This window comes from Phaethon aethereus (assembly GCF_964289735.1).
Source record: "Phaethon aethereus genome assembly, chromosome: 8".
NCBI lineage: Eukaryota > Metazoa > Chordata > Aves > Phaethontiformes > Phaethontidae > Phaethon > Phaethon aethereus.
Genome location: NC_138584.1, coordinates 20,494,842 through 20,517,054, shown reverse-complemented (window position 1 = coordinate 20,517,054; position 22,213 = coordinate 20,494,842). Strand labels below are relative to the sequence as shown.

General features: G+C 37.2%; 1 protein-coding gene across 9 annotated transcripts in view; it reads left to right on the top strand.

The window, feature by feature from the left end:
* The window catches only part of ADGRL2 (adhesion G protein-coupled receptor L2), a gene marked incomplete at both ends in the record, with an annotated part of 125,513 nt that overhangs the window by 97,175 nt on the left and 6,125 nt on the right, over window positions 1-22,213 (top strand). For 7 of the 9 annotated variants that reach the window (XM_082003165.1, XM_082003164.1, XM_082003163.1 and 4 more), the window contains 11 exons: window positions 136-319; window positions 2,422-2,544; window positions 2,804-3,009; window positions 4,095-4,268; window positions 5,319-5,528; window positions 6,527-6,747; window positions 8,016-8,082; window positions 16,027-16,118; window positions 18,002-18,170; window positions 20,747-20,875; window positions 21,296-21,392. In XM_082003165.1, coding sequence (XP_081859291.1) covers window positions 136-319; window positions 2,422-2,544; window positions 2,804-3,009; window positions 4,095-4,268; window positions 5,319-5,528; window positions 6,527-6,747; window positions 8,016-8,082; window positions 16,027-16,118; window positions 18,002-18,170; window positions 20,747-20,875; window positions 21,296-21,392 — 1,672 coding nt within the window. Of the gene's footprint in view, window positions 1-135; window positions 320-2,421; window positions 2,545-2,803; window positions 3,010-4,094; window positions 4,269-5,318; window positions 5,529-6,526; window positions 6,748-8,015; window positions 8,083-16,026; window positions 16,119-16,974; window positions 17,020-17,307; window positions 17,335-18,001; window positions 18,171-20,746; window positions 20,876-21,295; window positions 21,393-22,213 lie in introns of all 9 variants that reach the window. The other 2 variants (XM_082003161.1, XM_082003166.1) reach the window with 2 other exon arrangements.

Sequence of the window (22,213 nt, the reverse complement as noted above, 5' to 3'; positions counted from 1 at the left end):
TAGTTTTCTAGTGCCATTAAATCACAGTAAATCATTCTGGCAGTTAAGTATTATAATTGTCACCAGATAACGTTGGAAATTTTCCCTAGCTGCCTAGGGCAATCAGACCTAATGATAGTTTTCTAATGAATGCAGGCAATTGTGGATACAGTGGACAACCTGCTCAGGCCTGAAGCTCTGGAGTCCTGGAAGGACATGAATTCTTCAGAACAAGCCCATGCAGCCACCATGCTACTCGATACGTTAGAAGAAGGGGCTTTTGTCTTGGCTGATAATCTCTTAGAACCAACTAGAGTCTCAATGCCCACGGAAAATATTGGTAAGTAAATCTCTTTTGAAGCATAATTTAAAGTGCTGTGCATTGCTTTATGCAAAATCAGGAAAAAATATTCCAGATAGCCACATACTCTTTGAAAGCTGAGCTGCGCAGCTTTTGGTGGAAAGGTAAATGCTCCTAAGCAGGGGAGACATGCCTTTCTTGTTTAGTTCTTCAAAATTAGCATTCTTCAGTGTCATCAACATAGTGTAAAATGGAAAGTAGTTAGTGTTGCAAAGTTGATTTACCACTGAAAAATCATTAGCAGAACGTATGGATATGAAGAGTGCTTAAATGGCAGCATATGGATTTTTTGAGGTAACTGCTTTCTGTAGAGCTTCAGAAATGCTTTCATGTTATATATAATGTTCCTAATGAATTTAAATTACTTTTTTGCAATGTACTCTGCCAGTTAAATATGTTAGGCACTCAGAACATAGGCCAAATGTTTATATTAAACATGACTGCCTTCAGGTAAAAATGTGTTCACTGAACTACATCTCCCATAATGCAGAATAGCTATGCTCCAGAGACTGCAAAATAGCAAAGATATTTGGAGCATAATTTGGGATCTAAGTGGTGAAAGAGAAATGAAGGAGTTTGGTACTAGAGATGTGCAAATATCGGTACACGGGATGTGTTAAAGCAAAAACCATTGCTATGCATAAAATTAAAATTCTTTCATCTTATTACAGAGATGAATCTAGTCTCAGGTAGAAGGAAGCTGAAAGTCTGCTAATTTGAGGGGTACTGAGATGGAGACTTGGAATAAACTGCAGAAATTAGACTTTTTACGCTTCAGTGTCTGCATATTTGTAACTCTAGAAGATGATTCTGCCTAGTTTTTAACTTGAGTAGAAAGATACTGGAAAGGGATGGGGAAACTTCTTTACTGTGAGGGTGATGGAGCAGTGGAACAGGCTTCCCAGAGAGGTTGTGGAGTCTCCTTCTCTGGAGACCTTCAAAACCCCACTGGACGCGTTCCTGTGCAACCTGCCCTGGATGATCCTGCCTTGGCAGGGGGGTTGGACCAGATGATCTTCAGAGGTCCCTTCCAACCCCTACCGTTCTGTGATTCTGTGAAAGGTGTTACAGTCTGTTACCCAAGTAACTGCACCAGTTCTTTCTGAAGGAATGTGGGTAGAATCACAGAAGATCTCTCTCAGGATGTACACAGTTCCATGGAGCTCAGTAGACTGTCTGCACATCACTTCTTGTGATAAGCTGTCTTCAAGTCATAGTAACACAGTACTGACGTCACGCAAGACTGAATTCCCAGCGCACATACATACATGTGGCTTAGAGAAAAAGATATCATTCCATAATTTCATACTTTTTGTCAATCTGTAGTTAGACCTATAGTTACACCAGTTTAATATAATGCAGATATTTATCAACAAATTGACCAGTCTGATATATGTTATTTTACATAACCAAGGGAATCCAGCCTTTGATGGTAATCCCATGAAACCTTCCCAATATACATTGTGTTATAGAATTAAAACTTAAGTAAGGTTGAGTGGCATCTAAGTTTTCAATTTAAATATTTTTTTAGCAGAACCAATAAAATGGTTTCCTATAAACCTTTATACAGAATTAGATTTAGGAAAAAAAATAGTATTTTTTTTTTTAGTTACAAATACTGATTTAGCTAAATAGCGTAAGTATACTTAGGTTTTCATTTGTTGACTGTTTTAAAACCTCTTTATATGTAAATCATTACTTAAAATTCTAAATTTGTTAGCAGAGGCTACTGCATAGACATTAGGATCTTCAAAATTAACATTTCTCTGCAACATGTGTGTAGTATTTTTAAGTGGATATTTTGGGGGCAGAAATTAAAACGGTTTGATGTCATGTTATCACTGTTAAAATACTGTCATTTTAGTAGTGTGCACTAGGTTCAGTTAAAGAAACCAACTGTGTGCTTGAAACATGCAGTACACTTCTGTCTTATGGTGGCAAATGAGGAGAGCAGTGTGAGAAAACTGAATAAAGAGTAGGGGGAAATATTGCATCTGGCATATTGCAATCTGGCCAAGAGACTTTCTCTGCATTCTCCATTTTTACCACTTTTTCCCTCCCCCCCCCTCTCGTCTACTTAGTTTTGGATGTTGCAGTGCTCATTACTGAGGGCCAGGTGCAGGACTTGAAATTTCCTCAGGGCAGTAAAGGAGGCAACTCGATTCAGCTCTCTGCAAGCACCGTGAAACAGAACAGCAGGAACGGTGAGTCTTCGGCACAGAGCACTGAAACTCCATTAACTTTTATAAAACCTACATTACCTACCCTAGTTAAAATATCAAAACAAAACTGCTCTGTGTTTTTTTCGTGAAGATTGTGGGTACCTGGGCGTTTTTCTTCAAACCCATAGCCTGAAACTGCTTCTCTGTTTACTGATGCTTTATTGTCAGTTCATTAGAGTACAGGTTGCTGTCTTTGTGTAGACCTCTGTGGCATGATGATGAGACTTTTTTTCTATTTTAGGATTAGCAAAACTGGTTTTCATCATTTACAAAAGTTTGGGGCGTTTTCTCAGCACTGAAAATGCAACCATAAAGCTGGGCAGTGACTTTGCTGGGCGGAATAGCACGATTGCAGTCAACTCCCACGTCATTGCAGCCTCTATCAACAAGGAGTCTAGCCGGGTGTACCTGACTGATCCTGTGCATTTTACGCTGGAACACATTGATGTGAGTTATGCTAATGAATTAATGGGAAGGTCATAAAATCAGCAAGAGAGAAAAGCAATGCAGAAACATAACCTTTTTTCCATTTGAATTTTAAATGTTGGACTAGGTCAGAGACACAAGCTTAGTTAAGTCTATGAACATAAAATTAAATGAGCCTGGTTCAGTGAATATTAGAACTTAAGTGTATTCTTAATGAAAGCTAATTCAGTAATCAACATGAAAATGTAAATTACTAATTTGTTTCTAACTGAAAATTAACTCTTACCTTCGTAGCAGGGTAGAAAATAACTGTTAAGATTCTTGATAGTCTGATGTAGCAAGTTTTAATGACACTATAACTTTTTGCATTAATTTTGGACCAAGTTCTGGAAGCCTATACAAATTGTTTAAATGCATTTATTCAGTGAAGAATAAAGTATTATATCTTGGTTTGTTATACTTTAAATTTGTGTATATTTTCTTTATGGTGATTTATTTGTGATGTGTTTCTTTGCTTGTTAGTTTGGTCCTTTCTTTTTTCATGTCTCACATGGGGAAAGTAAATAATCACCACTGTGATAGAAAAAATTTCGTTGGATTTTCCTCTCATTTTGCCTCTTTTTATAAATCTATTTTGATTGTTTTTCACCAAAATAGATAGGCATTGAGGAATGAACTTTTTCCTGATGTCTGTTCACATGACTTTGGCCTGACCAAAGGTGAGAATCAAAGGAAAAAGATCATATTTTCAAATTCTCAATTACAGGAATAGTATCTTCAGAATAAATTTGCAGTCCTAATTTTGCAGAAAGCAAAAATGGCTGTAATGTGCCATCAGTGCATAAAATCGTAAGATGGAAATTGTAATTGTTTAAATTTGGGTCTACAGTAATTGAGACTACACTTCAGAGTGTTTCGGACTATAAAGTCCCTTTTAAACTGGATGTCTTCCTTGTATAACATAGTCCACAATTTTGCTGATGAAAAACTTTATTGTCCGAAACATGCAAAGTTTAATCTAAATTACCCTTTACACATATTAAACAATTGTTATTGCCATCTTAGTGTGTAAAATCCTCATTTTATGTTGTCATTTTATCTCCCAGCCTGACAATTATTTCAATGCAAATTGTTCCTTCTGGAACTACTCAGAGAGGACGATGATGGGATACTGGTCAACTCAAGGCTGCAAACTGGTGGACACAAATAAAACTCATACAACGTGTGCTTGCAGTCACCTAACCAACTTTGCAATTCTTATGGCTCATCGGGAAATTGTGGTAGGTAATGATGTTTCTAGCCGTCAGCAGGGAACAAACTTTTAAAAGATTTAGCTTTAAATTTTTAGCAAGATCCAAAATTGCTGAAGTTTCTTAAGTATTTGTAGCTTCTACCCACTCTTTCCAAACAATCTTTCTCTAGCAGTTTTCTTCCTCACCCATAAAGTTACAAGCAAAATAACAGGAAAGAAAACCAAGGAAGGACAAGAGTTTTCTTCAAGTCATATTGTAAAGTTACTGACCAAGCTTACAACCATTGTACAGACTTCCCCTCAGTACAGCTGGAGAGTGTCTGTAGGGGCAGCTGTGCAGGCTGTTCCCTTGAAACACAAGTGCCAGCTCTCCTTAGTGCAGGAAGAAGGTCAAGGAGCTTCTGTACTAGTTGTTTAAATGTCTGTTCATACTTTGAAATTTTGTTGTCTGGTTAAAGGACTTACTGGATGTCAGGGGGGCCGGATGCAACATTTGCAAGGTTATGAGACTTTTCATAAACCCATTGTACTTGGAAAGGTTGCTGAAAAGATAACCAAAACGACAAAAGCGATTCTGTCGCAACTGAAGCAAGGAACCTTCTTTTGCTAAATGTGAGATGAGAGATGGAATTACACATGTAACATATTCTGCATTTGGTGTGTAAATTGTTGCTTACTTCTGCGCTGTGGAGTTGCAGGTCTGTAGGAAAGAACATGTACTCTTATAGGAGGTCCTAGGGAAAGCTCCCCTTTTTGTGTCAGAACCTAGTGGCACTTTCAAAATGTTACGTTTCTCTACTTATTCTTGTCTGACGAGTTTACAGCGAATCATAAGAAAAGTAAAAATGTTATCTGATCTGGCTAAAATAGTCATATTTTTCTCTCAGACCTCTCATCTCGTACTTACCCTAATCTTGCTCTTCTGGGAAGCTGACCTGAGACTGAGAAATTACCGAGTACATTTTGCCCATCTCATCTAAGGAACAAGTAACTTTGCTGGATGCTACCTGTGAAAATAGGTTTTTATTTATACTCATAAAGAGTCATATTAATTTTCTCCATTCTTGGTTATTTCTAGTACAAAGATGGAGTGCACGAATTGCTCCTCACTGTCATCACCTGGGTGGGAATTGTCATCTCTCTTGTTTGCCTGGCCATCTGCATCTTCACATTCTGTTTTTTCCGTGGCCTGCAAAGTGATCGTAACACTATTCACAAGAACCTTTGTATCAACCTATTCATTGCCGAGTTCATTTTCCTAATAGGCATCGATAAGACAGAGTACAAGGTAAGTTTTCTTTGTGTGTAGTCATATTGTTCTCCAAAATGACTGTTTGAAATGGATTTGAATTAAAACACGACAACACTGCCAAGCTTTCAGCATTCTAACATAGGAAGTCTGAAATAAAAGCCCAATGTGAAAATAAGGGAGACATGTTCATAAATAGTATTTACATCCATCAGAAATATCACTGCGGCCCTAATTTCCCACTTACAGCAATTTTTTTCATTTTCAGTTGAGACACGAGCTATTAACGAAGCAGGTGGCTTAAACTTTTGAAAGAGGAGATGAAATTAAATGTTGACGTAGTAGGAACATACATATGTTCTCTCTATGTATTCATGTCTCAACAGCTATTGACTACTTTTTCATGCATATATTAGTACAGAGCCTTATTTATATACTTACTAATTTTTTACACTGCGCATTCATGCAGGTTTTTTGTCAGAAATTAATTCTGTCATTCAGAAGCGATTCATAGGGTTGAAATCTAATAATTTGGTAGAGTTTTATCCAGAATTCAGCCAAAGGGGAGAGAATTCCTATTCATGTCTGTTATGACAGTGGAAACTTCCAAATTGCATCAGATAAAAATGGCTTGATGGCTGCTTCATAATTTTAAATAATCAATATTACATTATGCATCCAGAACTAACTGTTCATGTCTCAGATTATCTAATCTGTAAACCCTAAAACCATATCAGTCTCAAATTAAAGGATTGCTTATAAAATTGAAAAGTCCACTCTATAATTGAAGATTGGGGGTGAGGGCACGATTTCCTTATCTTCATTTGTACTGTTTAGCTGAATTTACTTTCTGCAGCTACCGTGAACACATTAGTATTTCAAAATGTTCAGTGTATGTTTTCAGGTTGGGAAAATGCTCCTGCATGGTGAAGGATCTCTGATAGAAGTATATGCTTTCTGTTACACACTATTTATTTAGAGATGTAATGATGTGAAGATTTTGTGGTTTATATTTCCATCTTTCTTTTTCTTTGCAGATTGCATGTCCAATATTTGCAGGTCTCTTACACTTTTTCTTCCTGGCAGCCTTTGCCTGGATGTGTCTAGAAGGAGTACAGCTTTATCTAATGTTAGTAGAAGTATTTGAAAGTGAATATTCTAGGAAGAAGTACTATTATGTTGCTGGCTACCTCTTCCCTGCTACAGTAGTTGGTGTCTCAGCAGCTATTGACTATAAGAGCTACGGAACAGAGAAAGCGTAAGTAATTGCAAGTGACCTGAGTGTTTTTCAAGTGAATAATTTTTTAAAGCCTGTTAGCTGTCAGAGGGTCCCTGACAGAGTAAAATACCATCTGAAAGCTTTATTGGTAAGAGAATGGCAATGCTGTGCACAAATTACAATCAAGTCTTCTGTAATTCTCTAGGTTCAGAGGATTTGTACTCTAGAGAGACCGATTCTAAATTATGGTTTTTCTTTTAACACAGAAGATTGACCTGAAACAAATTGAAAAAGTAAATAACTTTTTTGGCCTCAAATGTATATTAAGTAAAAATTCTCAACTTAAAGTATCTGACAAGCCTAACCACCCAGTTTTAAGCTAATGCTTCATTAGATCTCTTTGTTCCAACTGACCCTCTAGCTAACTCGCGTCCTCAATTATGACAGTACAATATTCCAACCCATATGTTTCACTTTGATAATATTTTATCAGGCGGGTAGAGCAGGATTAAAATTAGCTACTGCCTTTTATTTACAAAAATACAGATATATATAGAAAGTGACAAAAGGTAGACAGAAAACATTTCTGAGGATTTGAGTTGCTGGAGGAATGAATTTGCCTTCCAATAGTGTTTACTTTGTCCTTTGATGAAATTAGTTACAGAATGGGAAGATACTGTTGACTGCAAGAAAGCTGCTTGATTTTGCTGCTGATGAAAGACAAATAAGAGCAATTCAACAGGGAACTGGGCTGTATGAAAAAACGAATCACTAAGTGAAGTTGGCCCTAATAGGTTTACACATCATTTAGTCTGGTATCATATGTATTCCTTCTCTAGTGTTCAACTCCCAGTTGGGGCATTTTATTTATACCATATTGTTTTTCAGCAAAACATGGCATCTGAACGTTTTCTGTCTTGTATTCCTCAGGAGTAAGAGCTTTGCAAATGATATAGTTAAAAGTGGATTTTGAAGACTACATGGAAAACCTGTGAAAAATACTTACTGATGTTAGATTCAGTAGTCCACGATAGCACCTGTGACCAAACCTTTTGACTGGTTTTGTTCCTTCTTATACGTTAGTTATTCCTGATGATGTATTTTCAAGTTCGATAGTGTTATTAAACAGGACTTACCAGAAGAGTTTCAGGTTAGGAAAGTTGTCCATTGACTTAAGTGGCACTGTGCAATGTTTATCATTGTTTACTGACAAAAGGTTAGCTTAAGAAGTATTTTTGCACGTTCTATTTATTGGACTGAGGTGCTAATGCAATTGTTCAATTTTCATTCTCTTTTTTCCGTGATAGTTGCTGGCTCCATGTAGATAACTATTTTATCTGGAGTTTCATTGGACCTGTTACCTTTATTATTCTGGTAAGAACTGTGTTTTCCTTTCCTTTTAGGTTGCTTCACAGCAAAGTTAAAAAGATTGGATAACATCAGTTAGTACAATCCTTATTCGCAAGGCATTTCATGAAAATGCTTATAAACAATTCGTAATGTGACCAATGGTTATATAAATGTTTAGAAATCTTTAAAGAGTGCTGACCAAATGATTAATTGTCAAAGCTGTGGTGGCACTTCAGCATAGCCATTTTTTCCTAATGGCCTGAACTCTGAAGGTCATATTGATGTGTGTAGTCCTATGAAAAATCAATGAAGTACTAAACACAGGGTTTTTCAAAGGAACCAGTATTATTGCTTTCGATTGAGTTACTACTATACACCTCCCAGAATTTAACTGCTATTTATGCAACATAATTATCTCAAAAGGGTGTTCTAACACATCGGATAATTAAATAAATCTTTTATTTCATTACATTTACACAGTATTTGTATGTGTATTTGCATATGCATATTTTTCTATCACTACTTCTGTGTGTATTTATGCTACATGTAATGTGTGTCAGACATACAAGTTCATCTGTTTTAGTATAAATAATAGAATATTACGCAACCAGTAGAAAGCATATACATGTTCTTGCAATCAGTTGAGTAAAGTCGTCGTATGCGTGCACACCCATCCGTACATCCACAGCTGTGTGTCCCGTTGTCCATTTAAGATTGAATGTTGTGTTCGTACATCAATTATCCATTCTCTGAGCGCTTTCAGGTAAAAAGCACATAGTCATCTGTCAACCCAGGGCAAAACCATCTCCCTGTTATTTCAGACTAATAATACCAACACTGCACAACATAGGAATTTGGAAGGAAAGTGAATGCAAGATGTGCATTTTGGCTCACCTTGTTTTTCTCTGCTGGCTCAATATCTTTAAAGCCCAGCTGTGCTTGGGAAATATTCTAGAAGGCTGGTGCTGGGGACATAGCCTGTGTACATAGAGAGCTTTTCTCATAACTGCTTATAGTTTGGAAGGATAAATTAATTTGTTTTCATGTTTTTGAAAGTCTAGTTACCTGTTCTCTTGCCTTTATACAGTAGTAGAGTTGTGAATTGCTAACAGAAGTTCAGTTCCCTTGAATTTCCAAATTCAGGAATTGTATTTTGTCAATATTATTTTTATATCCTGAAGCACATGCATCAGACATAATTCTGAAATTTCTGACTTTTATAGATCTATACGCCAGATGTACTATTTCAACACTTTTTGTAGCTTATAGTTTACATTACTAATCCATTTAAAAATGAACTGATGCTTTGAACATGGAACATCCTATAAAAAAATGCACCTGACCAGTCTTTTGTAGGGACATTATTCCTTACTGGTATTTTCAATATTGAAATAAGCTTATGTATATTTAAGTTGGGTTTACTCTCTGTTTATATCAAAAATATTTCCGTCGTTGAGCAGTCACTTAGGAAAAGGTAGCTGTGCAGTGGGGAAGTTGTTTGAGTTCATCGGCATATTTTCAAAGAAACAGACGTAGATGCCAAAACTCCTGTGTGTTTAAGTTGAATTATAAAAATCACAGTGTTTGTAAGATTTAAGTATAAACCATAATAATTGTACAGAGTTTATTCTAAATACATTTAAATTAAACCAAGTCTCAGGATGATAGGGGTTTTTTTTTAATTAAACCTACGATTACAATTGAAAGATACATTTAGTATTTTCAATATGATAGACAATATTTTTCAACACAAAGTTGTTTTTGCAGTTGTTGTAATCATTACTAGAAATGTTCTAAGTTTCATGCCGCAATAGTTCACTTACCTCAAGTCTGATTGTGCAGTGATAATTTTGCTTTTTGTGTCTAGCTTTTTATTTTATTGTTACTGGGAGTATTTTGCTAAGTCACCTCTATTTCTCTCCCTTGCTTTAAAATAACATTTCGCAAGGGAAGCTTTGGGCATTGCTGACGGCTCTTTCACTTCCTCATAACCAGGTCAGAGTGAGAATAGAGGTGAAGGACATTTAATCATATTGACCATGTACAGACATAGTTCACTATTATTTACTGGCCATGACATTATTATCCTCCAGCAAATCATTTAGGCTGAGACGCAAAAGGCCTTTGGGAGTAGTATTCCCAACTTCAAAAATATGAAACAGCAGGTAGCAATCACAGCACAGTTCCTGGGAGTAATTCTTCTCTAGCAATTGCTTTGCCCTCTAATCGTCCCAACTGAGAAAGCAACAGAGACTGGAGGAAGAAGTGTGAAAAGTGTAGTGGCTGAAAAATAATATGTCATGTGCGGTGTAACCAAAGAAGAGCCATGTTTGTAATGCAGCTTAGTCAGTTGCATGTGAGAATTTCACCTCGGTAAGCTTTTTAACATGTTAATCAAATCACTTCTATGATTCTCAGTTTAACAGCACTGTCAGTGCACATAAACTCTTTTTTGACAATGTTGCTTACTACTTTGACAATTTTTTCTCTGAGTTTATGAGCATTTGCACTTTTATCTGTATACAGGTTTGCACAAAATGAGGATGGGAAGTGTAGGGGGGAAGTATGAAGTTCCTTAGTATGTATTCTGAGGAACTTTCAACTTCACTATTTCCATAGCCTCTCATGCCTTTGAGCACCAGGGTTATTATATCTATGAGAAAAGAGCATGTAAGTAATGAGCAGTGGAAACCATTAGTATGCCTGAAATGATTTAATGAAAGCTTGGATCATGATACGTCAGGAGCTGTTCTTATCATTTGGACAGCTCCATCTGCATCTTTAATAATTAATTCAGTTCAGTAAGAGTTCAGCGTGCACACTCATTTAGAAGACTTCTTCAGAGAGCACCTCTCTTGCTGCCAGTCCCAGAGAGAAATAGGCTTCTGCATGGCTAAGAGCAAAGATCTGGAGATACAAGAGCAGCTTTAGAGCTGCATTTGCCAGGTAACAAAAGCTCTGGGGAGTTCAAAAAGGGTCAGAACATGTGCAGTTCAGCTAGGTTACTTCAGAGTGGTGTTTCTGTTCTTCTGTCTTATCATATCCATGTCAGCACTGCAGGCTGTGTGGAATGAATTTTAAGCTGCTAAGCTCAGGCGGACGTGATTCAATTGAGCAGGTTGATGGCTATAAAACAAACAGGGCGCTCCTGTAATCTGTGGTCAGAAAAGCCTGAGTATTTCGACTTCTATGTAGATCCACATTCATTCATATCCAAGGAATGAGTGATGTTCGTTGACTTTAATTCAGGCAAAACCACTGGAGTTTGCTTCTGTCAGATGGAGACAATTTATTAGGCTACCGAAGGTTGTTACAGCAAAAATTCCTAGGATGTCCTGTTTCATTAACATAGGGAAGAGAGTTTATTTTCTCACTCAAGGTTGAGTTATTACTTCACTGAAGTCAGTGGATGTATACATACAGATGCACACATAATCTAGCTCTGCATATGAAAATGGAGTATATTTGTAAGCTTATGTATATAAATAATACACGTATATCTTTCTATAGTAGACACCTGAGAAATGGTATTTATCTATTGCGCCAAGGGAGAAATTTATCTTAATTATTGCAAAATCTAGCTTTTATTTGGCTACTAATTCATTGTACATGCAACCAATTCCAATCCGTTAATCTTCTGTGCAGGTTATTACATACACTTTTTTTAAAAGTTAATTTGACTTGCAAACACTCCCTCTTTCAAAATTGCATAGGCTTCAGGTGCTAGAAAGAGAAAAGTCCTACTTATACCATTTTTCATGTCCAGTACCTTCTGATTTCCAAACCAGAAATGGGCCTCTGTGTGATGGCTATGAAAGAAGCTTGATCTTCCAGGGTACTGCGTTTGATTATTACCATTAAAATTCTTCAGATTTTGTATTTTAAAGTAGTTACTTTTTATTTTTTAATATATATCTACTTGTCTGTCTTTCACTCCATTCTATCCAATTACACTTATCTTATTAAGAGATAAGTAGGAAATGGTATTTTAAAAGGTGCTCTAATTATTTTTTTTCACTTTTACATACATTTCTAAAATCAGAGTATAGATTAAGCTACTCTTCTATGTAATCCAGTATCCTGCCTCTTATAGTGGAGGTTAATATAAAATATAAATCTAAAAATATAAATATAAAAATATAAAATATATTTTAGAAATTACATCAAAAACCTAGTATAAACATTCATGAAATACTATCAATCCAAATTTTTTGTATGTTCTTATCAGCTAATGTTTTAAGAGATCTCACATTATAGCTCCACCTACTGTAACTGTGTGTTTTGTCACTCAGTGTCAAGGGTATAACTTCACGACTGTTTGGGATGTGTACTCTGTGGCTCTGTGTGTGTGTTTACACGATGTATTTATATTTTTTATTATCATTGAAGGAGAGCAGTACTGTTCAGGTGCAGATTTTGGTTCATCTGGGGTGGATGCAGCCCAGTTGTCAGGATGACACCCAGCCAGTCACTGCCCTTTATGTTATATGAAGTGCTAAGAAAGTTGTCATTGTCAGAGGCCCATTTTTTCCCTTGTCAGGTTGCTTTCAAAGGCCTGTCTTGTCATTCACGTGGGCCTTTAGGTGACCCCAGAGTACTGCGTGTTTGTGGTGAACATTCTTCTTAGAGAAGGGTGTCCTGCTCAGATCATCTGTCAAGCTTGGAAAACATCTACAGATTCATTTGCTTAGATCAGTAACAGTTCAGTCCTCACACAGTCATGAAACCATTCAGGTTGGATGGGACTGCAGGAGATCTGCGGTCCAACCTCCTGCTCAAAACAGGCTCAGCTCTGAGCTCAGACCAGGTTGCTTAGGGCTGAAAAACTTGGCTTATACAGAGCTGGTACAAATGAATGTAAAAGCACTAAGTGTGTTTCCTTCTCCCCCCACGTATTTCTCACCAAGAAAAGTAATTCAGCCATTCCTTCTAAAATTGACGATTCTCCCAAGTTTCCTTCCCTCACTGCTTAGTGTCTTGTGTAATAAAACGGCAGGGTGCCAAAAAGTCTTTAACTCGTGAGTTCCTCCAAAACAATCAATTTCTAGATGAAGAGCAGTAAGGGAGCCAAAAGCAAATCTATAGAAAGGTTTGGTCACAGTATTTGTAAGCGGGCAAGATAGGCTTTTGATAATGAAACAATGTGTAACAGAGATGCCGACGACATGTTTGAACAAGTGGCGAACCACGGTCTTTTGACTGCTGCAACTGAAAACTGTGCAGTATTTCATAGTGATGGAGAAACAGGTATCATATATTCTGTTGTCGTAGTTACTTCGTTTTCAAAGTACAATTTTTTTTTTTTTTCTTGGAAGAACTTTTTCAGCTACTATGATACAGCATTATTATTTCTGTGGGCTGCTTTTGGGGTTCTGTACCTAAATTAAAATTAAAGTGTCTATTAAGAAACTTCTATGTACAGTTATTCCCTAGTCCAGCCAGAACGTATATACAGACAAAGATGAGTGTCTACATAAAACCTGCTTAGTAGGCTGGAGCTTGGCTAGGCTCTGGAGCAGGGCCGTGTCTGCTTGCGTGTCACCGAAGGAACCTCAGTATGTAAATACGAGCTTTTGTTTTTCATATGTCAAACCAGCACTTCAGTCGTACAGAGAACCAGAGGATAAAACCTCTCATTTCATAAGGCATTCATTTATGGGCTAAGCCATGTCTATGAGTTTTTGATCCAAAAACGATGTTGCTAGTACAATACAGGATACTCCAGGGTAGCTACTTAGGCAAGGATTAGCTTCCAGCTATGCTGTAAATACTATTCTGAACTGGATTGTGCACTCCCAGTTGCACAGGTTGCAGCCAAAGTTGATTTACATGTTGGGATTGGCATGAGGCATGTCTCTTAGCTCTTAATCTGTTTGTTTTCACAGAAAGTAAATCGAAGTTACATTTTTTAAAGCAGGCTGGAGAAGTTCATGTTATGTCAGCTACCAAAATGTGCAAGAAGCTTTTTCATACACAGAAGAAGAAAGTCTGCCTGTAAAGGCATGGAACTGAGGGTCAAGTCACACACAGAGCCTCCGTCCTCTGTGTGGTGCAAAGGCCAGGGAGAGAAGCGATTTGTTTTCTCAAGCAAGGAACTTAGCAGTACAGGGGAAACTTAGATAAGAGGAACAAAATGATTGCAATGATATAACAAAGTGTCTCTCAACTGGTTAGTCATTACCTATAAGAATCATAAAAAGTAATCAGCAGGGTCATGAGATTCTGACACTTCTACTACATTTTGCAGCAATGGAAATCATGCTTAACCTACACCACGTACATGCCTCCACTTGAAGGTCAAGTATTTTCTGTCAGTTCTTGAAACACAGACAGAAGTAAATTATAAAAGCTTATTTTTGTTATTTGTATCACATATGCTTTTTGTATTAATCTCAAGATACAATCGTAAAAATGTTTTACTTTGAATTGGGACTGATGAGGTCAAAAGCTGCCAAACGCTGTTCTGGTGTTGAGAACCGCATTACAGTTCCTACTGTCCATCCTGATTTTGGCACAGCAGCAGCAGCGCTAAGTTGTTTGCCCCTAGCAGCGGGAATTACTTCTATAATACATGTCTTTATTAACAGACTCTGATCAGAGCCTTCAAAATACTCCTCTTTTCTAGATAGTTAAGACCTGCTCCTTATTAGATTTGAGTGACATTTCTGACCACTGTGTCACAGCTGTAGGAACACATCTGATATGAACTGGTGTCTCCAGTGTTACAAAAATTGTGAGGATTTTGATGCTGTCTCAAACCAAAGGCTCCCCAAAAAGAGACACTGGGCTTGATCATTCTCCATCAGTAACCAGTTACAGATAAATACAGAAGATTGCAAAAGTGGGGTTATAATCTATTTAATATATATGTTATAAGGTTGTCCAGGCATGTTCTCCTATCTTCTCTTAGCTATCGGTTCAGTCATTTCTTGTGGACAATTGTACTAGCAGATAAGGATGTATGTGTTCTCCCTCACAGGACATAGGTCTTAATGTTTTCAAACATGCGATTTTACTTGAATTGTCTGCATGATATAGGACAGCATGTACTAAACACTCAAATTACCTGTATACCACTTTTCAACCCATATTCTACAGGCATCCTTGTATTTGGCTTACCTATGCTCTTCACATGCTTTGAATCGATAGGAGAAAGGCACCTAGTGTCTTTGATATCTGTGATTCTGTTTCACAATAGGAAAACTATGAAAAATTACCTACTGTATCTTCCCCGGTGTTATCTATATGAATGACACAACAAGAATAGGACAGCATAGTCCTTCCCTTCAAGTGGCATGCAGTCTTGCTTTGACAGATTTCAGACTACAAAGGGAAAGAGGGCAGTAGGAGGGTGCACCACCAGCACATGGCTGTGGCACTCTTAAGTTTGATGCATTTGCTGCATCTTTGTGTTTCTTTTTCTTCTTCTTTTTCCTTTTCTTCAGTTACATTTAAGCTGTTTTCAAGACCCCAGCGGGATTTGTGAGAATAAAAGGGAATTAAAAACAAGAAAGGGAGAATCCAGCAAAAGCGAAAAACATTCCAGAAGCAGGATGGGGTGATAAAAAGACAAGAAGTATAGTACAGTAAAGGGGTAACCATAGTCCTGGGAGGGAGTCAGTGAGATGGGGAACAGGGCCAGAGGCGACAGGCGAAGGTGAACAGGGGCCAAAGCACAACGTGCTGGAAGACAGAGCTAGACTGAAAACGACAAGTTTTGGACATGAGTTAAATATGGTGGTTCATGATGATGAGGTAAATTTGGAAAATTAAGCGAAACAAAGACTTCTAGGCATTTTTTTCCCCGTCATCCGTATTTGCTATCACTTCTTACAGACTGTCTGATATAGTTAGCCAGTTTCACTACATATTTGAAAATAGACTAGGGTTTTTGTTTAGTCTGTAACATCATCATTATTCAGCCTATTACTTGAAGTAGTTTAATTTCATTCTTATCTGTTTTGACAGCTGAATCTTATCTTCCTGGTGATCACATTGTGCAAAATGGTGAAGCACTCAAACACTTTGAAACCAGACTCTAGCAGGTTGGAAAACATTAAGTAAGTGCTTTGTGTTCAAGTATGAGAACTATGATTATTTTCTGATTGCTGAACTGATTGAAAGCTACTCTCCATTAGGAGCACATGCCATTGTCTCCCAGCAACTGCAGATGTCAGTTAGAAGCAAACAGAGCCAATCCTGCTTTCGTCACATTGTTGCTGTAATGTCACAAACGCCGGTCAAAATTAGATAATTTCAGCCTGGAACTAGAGCCAAGAAACTGTTTCACGGAAATGCCACAGCACTGTAGTAATTTCATTTGCATTTAAAATGCAGTTCAAAAATGATGTTCCTGTTTGCATGGCTGATATGATTATATTAAGTTTGTTTTGTTAAATGACTTTTTGATTTAGGGATTCTGAGCAGTTTCTACTCGTAATCCTGTTCTCCCAAGAGAATTGACTCTATTATTATTGTTAACTTGAAGATTATCTGCTGTTTTCTTGCTAATTTAACAAATGTTTACTTTATCATGGTGCTGTACTGAGTATTCCTTTTGCAGAGTAATATAAGTGTTATATAATTACAAGGCTTTGGCAGCTCTTGCTTCTTTAGATAGTCTTTTACTGTATTCTGTATAGCTTTATGTGGTACTGAAGGGTTTTATTATCAACACTGAAGGGATGGTGCTACTTTCTAACACTGAGGGTTGGATGTGAAAGGGTCTTGCAGATTTGCTTTGACTGTTCAAAATGGCGAAGGGAGATTTTCAGTAAGGCTAACATTGTGAACTAGATGTTCTAGATAGGTCAGTATCAGCTTCATTGCATGTTGCATGATGAGGGAGAGAGAGCTAATCTTTAGCATCTCTCTCTTTTCTTCCTTTTCCTCTTTCTGTCTTCTCATCCACACCAGTAATTACCGTGTTTGTGATGGCTACTATAATACGGACTTACCTGGGTAAGATAGAACCCTACATTAACAAATTTCTAGCATGATTTTTAACTTTACAAACTCGGTCAATATTGTGGATTTCCCTTAATTTTAATTAACTAGTTTTGAGATAACCTGATTTGCTAAAGAATTTTTAACTATTATATGCCTTTATAATTTTAAATTGCTTGCCTCTGCATTTTGAATTTCCTAATTTTGACTAATTTTTATAGACAATTAAAATGCTCTTATTAATTTCTGTTTCAATTCTGTCTAATAATTTTGTTTCTCTTTTCTGCTTATAATGCTTTCTAGCTATGAAGATAATAAGCCATTTATCAAGTAAGATCATTAGTTAGATGTGGAATTCACTGACTAAATTCCCTTTCCCTTTCATTCTGTGCCGTTCTCTACAATTCCTTTTCCTTAACCTATTCATGATGGAATCTTTTTTAGACTATTCTGTAGAGCAATATCCATATTTTTGTCACATTTCAGCAGGGTTTCTTCATGCGGACGTTAGATCATCTAGCTTCAGTTTAGCTGAGTTTATCGGAGCATTAAAGATTTGGGCTCAAGGCTTTTAATCTGCTGTTTAACCTTTGTGCATTTGTGTTACATTATTTGGTGTCATATGGCAGCACCACTGTTTAAAATCTATGGTGTGATTAGTGGCTAAGCCAGATTTATCAATCTCTTTCGTAAAAGCAGATAAAGCAATGGAGTAGCTGGGGCTTGCACTATACTTCTGCATTTCAAAATAGTTTTGACATCCTATGCAGTTCTTGAGAAAGAAAAAGGTCATATCTACTCTTGCTGTTTTCACTGGAGACTAAGAGTACCAAATGGAATTGTTCTTTCTTTAATAGATAAAAGGTTAAACCCAAGGAATTTTTACATTTGAATATGAACCTAGTAAAAGTCAACTGCAGGAACTGAAATGTTAATATTGGATTCGGTGACATGCATTCTCCTAAGTAATGTTAATAAAATTACTTTTCTTTTGCAGATCCTGGGTCCTGGGTGCGTTTGCTCTCCTGTGCCTCCTTGGCCTAACATGGTCATTTGGTCTGCTGTTTATCAATGAAGGGACTGTTGTGATGACGTATCTCTTCACAGTATTTAATGCTTTCCAAGGAATGTTTATTTTCATCTTTCATTGTGCCCTGCAAAAGAAAGTAAGTTACTGAAAACACAGATGCGTATTCTCTAACTCCTTCAAATTACCACATATATTTCTTAAAAAAGAGAGGAAAAAACCCCAGCAATGTCAAGAACTGGAGTATTCTGAAGTAGCTGAAAGAGGGGACTAGGATTCAAAAGCAGTTCTTGCCGTGTCTGCTTGTGGGAGTCAGGTAACTGCTCTGTGGCCTGGGCAGGGTTAAAAGGGATGCAGAATTTCCAACCTGAGCCTGAAAAGTTTTTGAGGCTTTGGGAAAAAAATTACTGTGGAAAATGTACTGTTTAACATTGGTAATGTGGTACGTATTAGTCTGAACTTAGAGCCAAAAGTCCTTTATGCACACATGAAACAAATCCTGCCTCTGCTGCAGCACTGCAAGCAAAGGATCATTTACAATACCAGCCCTGGTACTTAGCCTGGAAGCTCTTTCTCAGATCAAGGCAGAGGACCTCTCCTGAGATCCCATTAAGCTGCCACATAAAGCTACGGGTGATAGGCAGGGTTTGGATTATGAGTGCTCGTTCTTTACAAAATAGAGTTCTAAAAATTAATTTTATTATGAACTTCAACACCCCTAAGAAAAAAGTAGTCATTAATGCTAGACAACTGCTAACGGGGAGAGTTTTCCAAAGATGCCAGCAGGACTACTTTTTTTCAAGTGTTTGCCTCCCCCAGCAATCCAACAGCTTCATGCTCCTAACTGGAAAATCTGGAATCCCCTGGCAAGAGCCTTCCCTCATGGGTGGGATGCGCTAAATTGGTTCTGCTCCCCTTCACCTGACGGGAGCAGAGGTGTCCAGAAAGAGCACATCTGCTGGGGAGAGGGAGAGCTTGCATGGGAGCGAGGAGCAAATGGGAGAGAAGGAAGTGAAGGGTGCAGCCAGGTGGGACTGTCTTTGGGTTCCCTGCACTCCTCGTCTTCCCCAGGCTGAGGGTGGAGACTGCTTCAAGGTGCCTTAGTGAAGGACAAAAAAAGCTCATAACCTCTGTTAGAAGACATAGCAAATGGAAGTAACGAGAGTTGAGAGGAAGGATACAACGTCAAAAAATCCCACCCAAAGAACTTAACATAAAATACAATACATCTGCCTTTGGAAATACCCAATTTGCAATATTTAAATTCTAAATATTTTTAGCGCTTATAGGCTGGAGACCTAGCCAGTATTAACTGCCATTGTAATTAGCTCACCAGAGACATAATTAACTGATTTATAAAATGGTTTGAGACCGTTGGATAAAGCATTGCTGTGTAAGTACAAAAATCACATTCTTGCATGTTCTCAATGGTACCAGCTCTAACAAGTATCAGCGTCTCTAAATTTGGTGTAGACAGTGGCATTCAGCAATGTTCTAGTAAAAGATCTGGTAGACAGAAAGAATTTTATCCATACGAAAATGGCACTTCTCTCATTTTGAGAGAACAAAAGCACACTTAGAGAGGAGATTGGGCCTAAGAAAAGAGGGAAGAAAATGCAAACATTCTCAAAATGCAAATAATTTCTATATTAGGGTTTCATGTGATGTTGCCCTTTCTACCACTTGTATTGGACTTGAAAATAAAGAACAGATTCCTTTTTTATTTCTTTTTACAGCTGTGCATTGTTTTTATATTGAGTCAGCAAAAAGCAATATTAAAATACCAGTCAAGTGTGAAAAATTGTAACCTGGAGCAATAAGATTTATACCTGAAAGAATCTTAAAGCTGCTATTTAAGATTTTTAAGTTTCAGTGCCTTTGACTGGATATCATCCTATCCTCTGTCTGCATAGCTAATGTAGGCTTTTTATGCTGTTATTACTAGTTGGTCACTAAATTGAACAGAGAAAAAGAATTGTGAAAGTGAAAACTATTATGTTTCCAGTTCTGACAGGATGATAGTGCTGTTGCTTCCATCAGTTTCCAACAAGCTACAATTTAGAAATAATGACAGTGGAATGCGCAGTACTGACAGATAATGTACATTCACTGCAATACAGGCATTAGGCAAAACCAGCCCTGGAGGGTGGTATTTGGGTAAAAATACAGTTTTGATTGCTATTGTCTCTACTGTGTAGTGGTTTGGAGCATTTAATATCCATAGTGTTCAGGAATGTATTTTCTTAGGTGTTCTACCATCTAGTAATGATACATATATAGACTTATATTTTTCAGACTACAGAGTTAAAGGTTATAAGATAGGAAGATAGGCTATCTATGGTTTCTGCATCAAAAGCTCATGTAAAAACGACTATGTTCAGCCAGCATTCAATTCAGGTAAATTTATTAATCTACAATGTGAAGATGAAATAAAAATAATCCCAGAAATAAGTCAGTAATGATTATTCAGGCACATCTAAATGAAGCGCATGTATACCTTGGAAACCATTTGTTCAGAAATCCTGGATAGCTGATAATGCTGCTGCTAAATAGGGAAAAAATATCTGATTTTGCTAATGGCCAACAATTCAATAGACAAGAATTATCTATTTGCTTGAAAAGTATGAGTAGTTTCAATGCAAGGTTCATGTCTTTTTGCCAGCAGAGATATCTGACACTATTCTTATGCTAAGTAATTGTTTTTTTGCCCCGTAGGTACGTAAGGAATATGGCAAATGCTTCCGACATTCCTACTGCTGTGGCGGGCTACCAACTGAGAGTCCCCACAGTTCAGTGAAGGCATCAACAACAAGAACTAGTGCTCGCTATTCCTCTGGCACTCAGGTAACAAAGATTTTGACAGCATCTTTTAATTAACCTTATTTATAAAAAGCCTACTGAGATGTGTTCCAATCAGAAGCACTAATTGTCTTCTCAGTATTATCATTTAGATGTCAAATACATACTTCTGCATAGTAGAATTAATTCTTTTTAAACATTTCTTTTTACTTTGGTCTAATGCAAACACCTTATTTTTCTCATAATCAGGGGCTGGTTTATAGGAAGGTTTATTCCACCATGTTTCATCTAAATTAAATTTAATAAATGAGAGTTTTAGTAACAAAAGAAGGAGTTTCGCCCCGTGCTACAAGATGGCTTACTCTAGGCCAAAATAAACACAAATATTCTACATAATAGCACACAAGTAGGAAAAAATCTTTTTGTAACTTACTACGCTTCTGTCTTACTGCTTTATGTTAACAGAGTCGTATAAGGAGGATGTGGAATGACACTGTGAGAAAACAATCTGAATCGTCTTTTATCTCAGGTGACATCAACAGCACTTCAACACTTAATCAAGGTCAGTCACTGGGAACATTTCAGTTTTAGAAGCCTTAAATTTTATACAGATTTTATATCATTTAACACAGAAGAATTGAAAAGAATGTTTTGGAAAAAAATTCTGGAACAGATGTTCACTAAAAGCAGAGTTTTAAAGAAGTCACCCACCAGCACATTTTAAAACCATGTTCCCTCAACTGGCCCCCTGCTATAGAAGTTGAATTCCTTCATTCATGGGAATGTATTTAAATAAGTTTCATCAATAATTTAACTTAAAAGCAAGATCATAATTTTAAATCTTTCCTAACCTTTATAGGTTAAATCTGAAACAGAAATATGAGTGCAGTAACATTTTAATGCATATTTGACTATGATTTTTAGGTGCAGAAATTTTCCCAGTGAAATCTAATTGATATCATTTCTATGCAAAAGATGTCTGTAAAGCATTTATCTTTTCTATTTCAAAGAGCATCATATCTGTCACATGGGATAGAATCCAGATTTTCAGGCACAGATAAGCTAAAACTCCAAATTTCTCATCTCAAATAGACTTTGAAATCTGCAACCTCATTCTCATGTCCAGTTAGAAGACAAGGTTATTAACCGAGACAGAATGTCCCTTCCTTTCTCCCCTTCCCCCTGTGTTTTTTAAGGCAGTTTGAGCTAGCAGTGGAGGGAAGACTGCTCTGTGCGAGCCAAGTTCAAAGCCTGTTCTCCCACCCACGTCCCTAGGAGAAGAACATGTAGCCCTGATCTCACTGCGACCAGTTCCTGCTCAACTTGGGAAGTTTCAAACAGAAAATTCACCACTGTCAGGGCTGCTTGTAAATCCCTCATCAA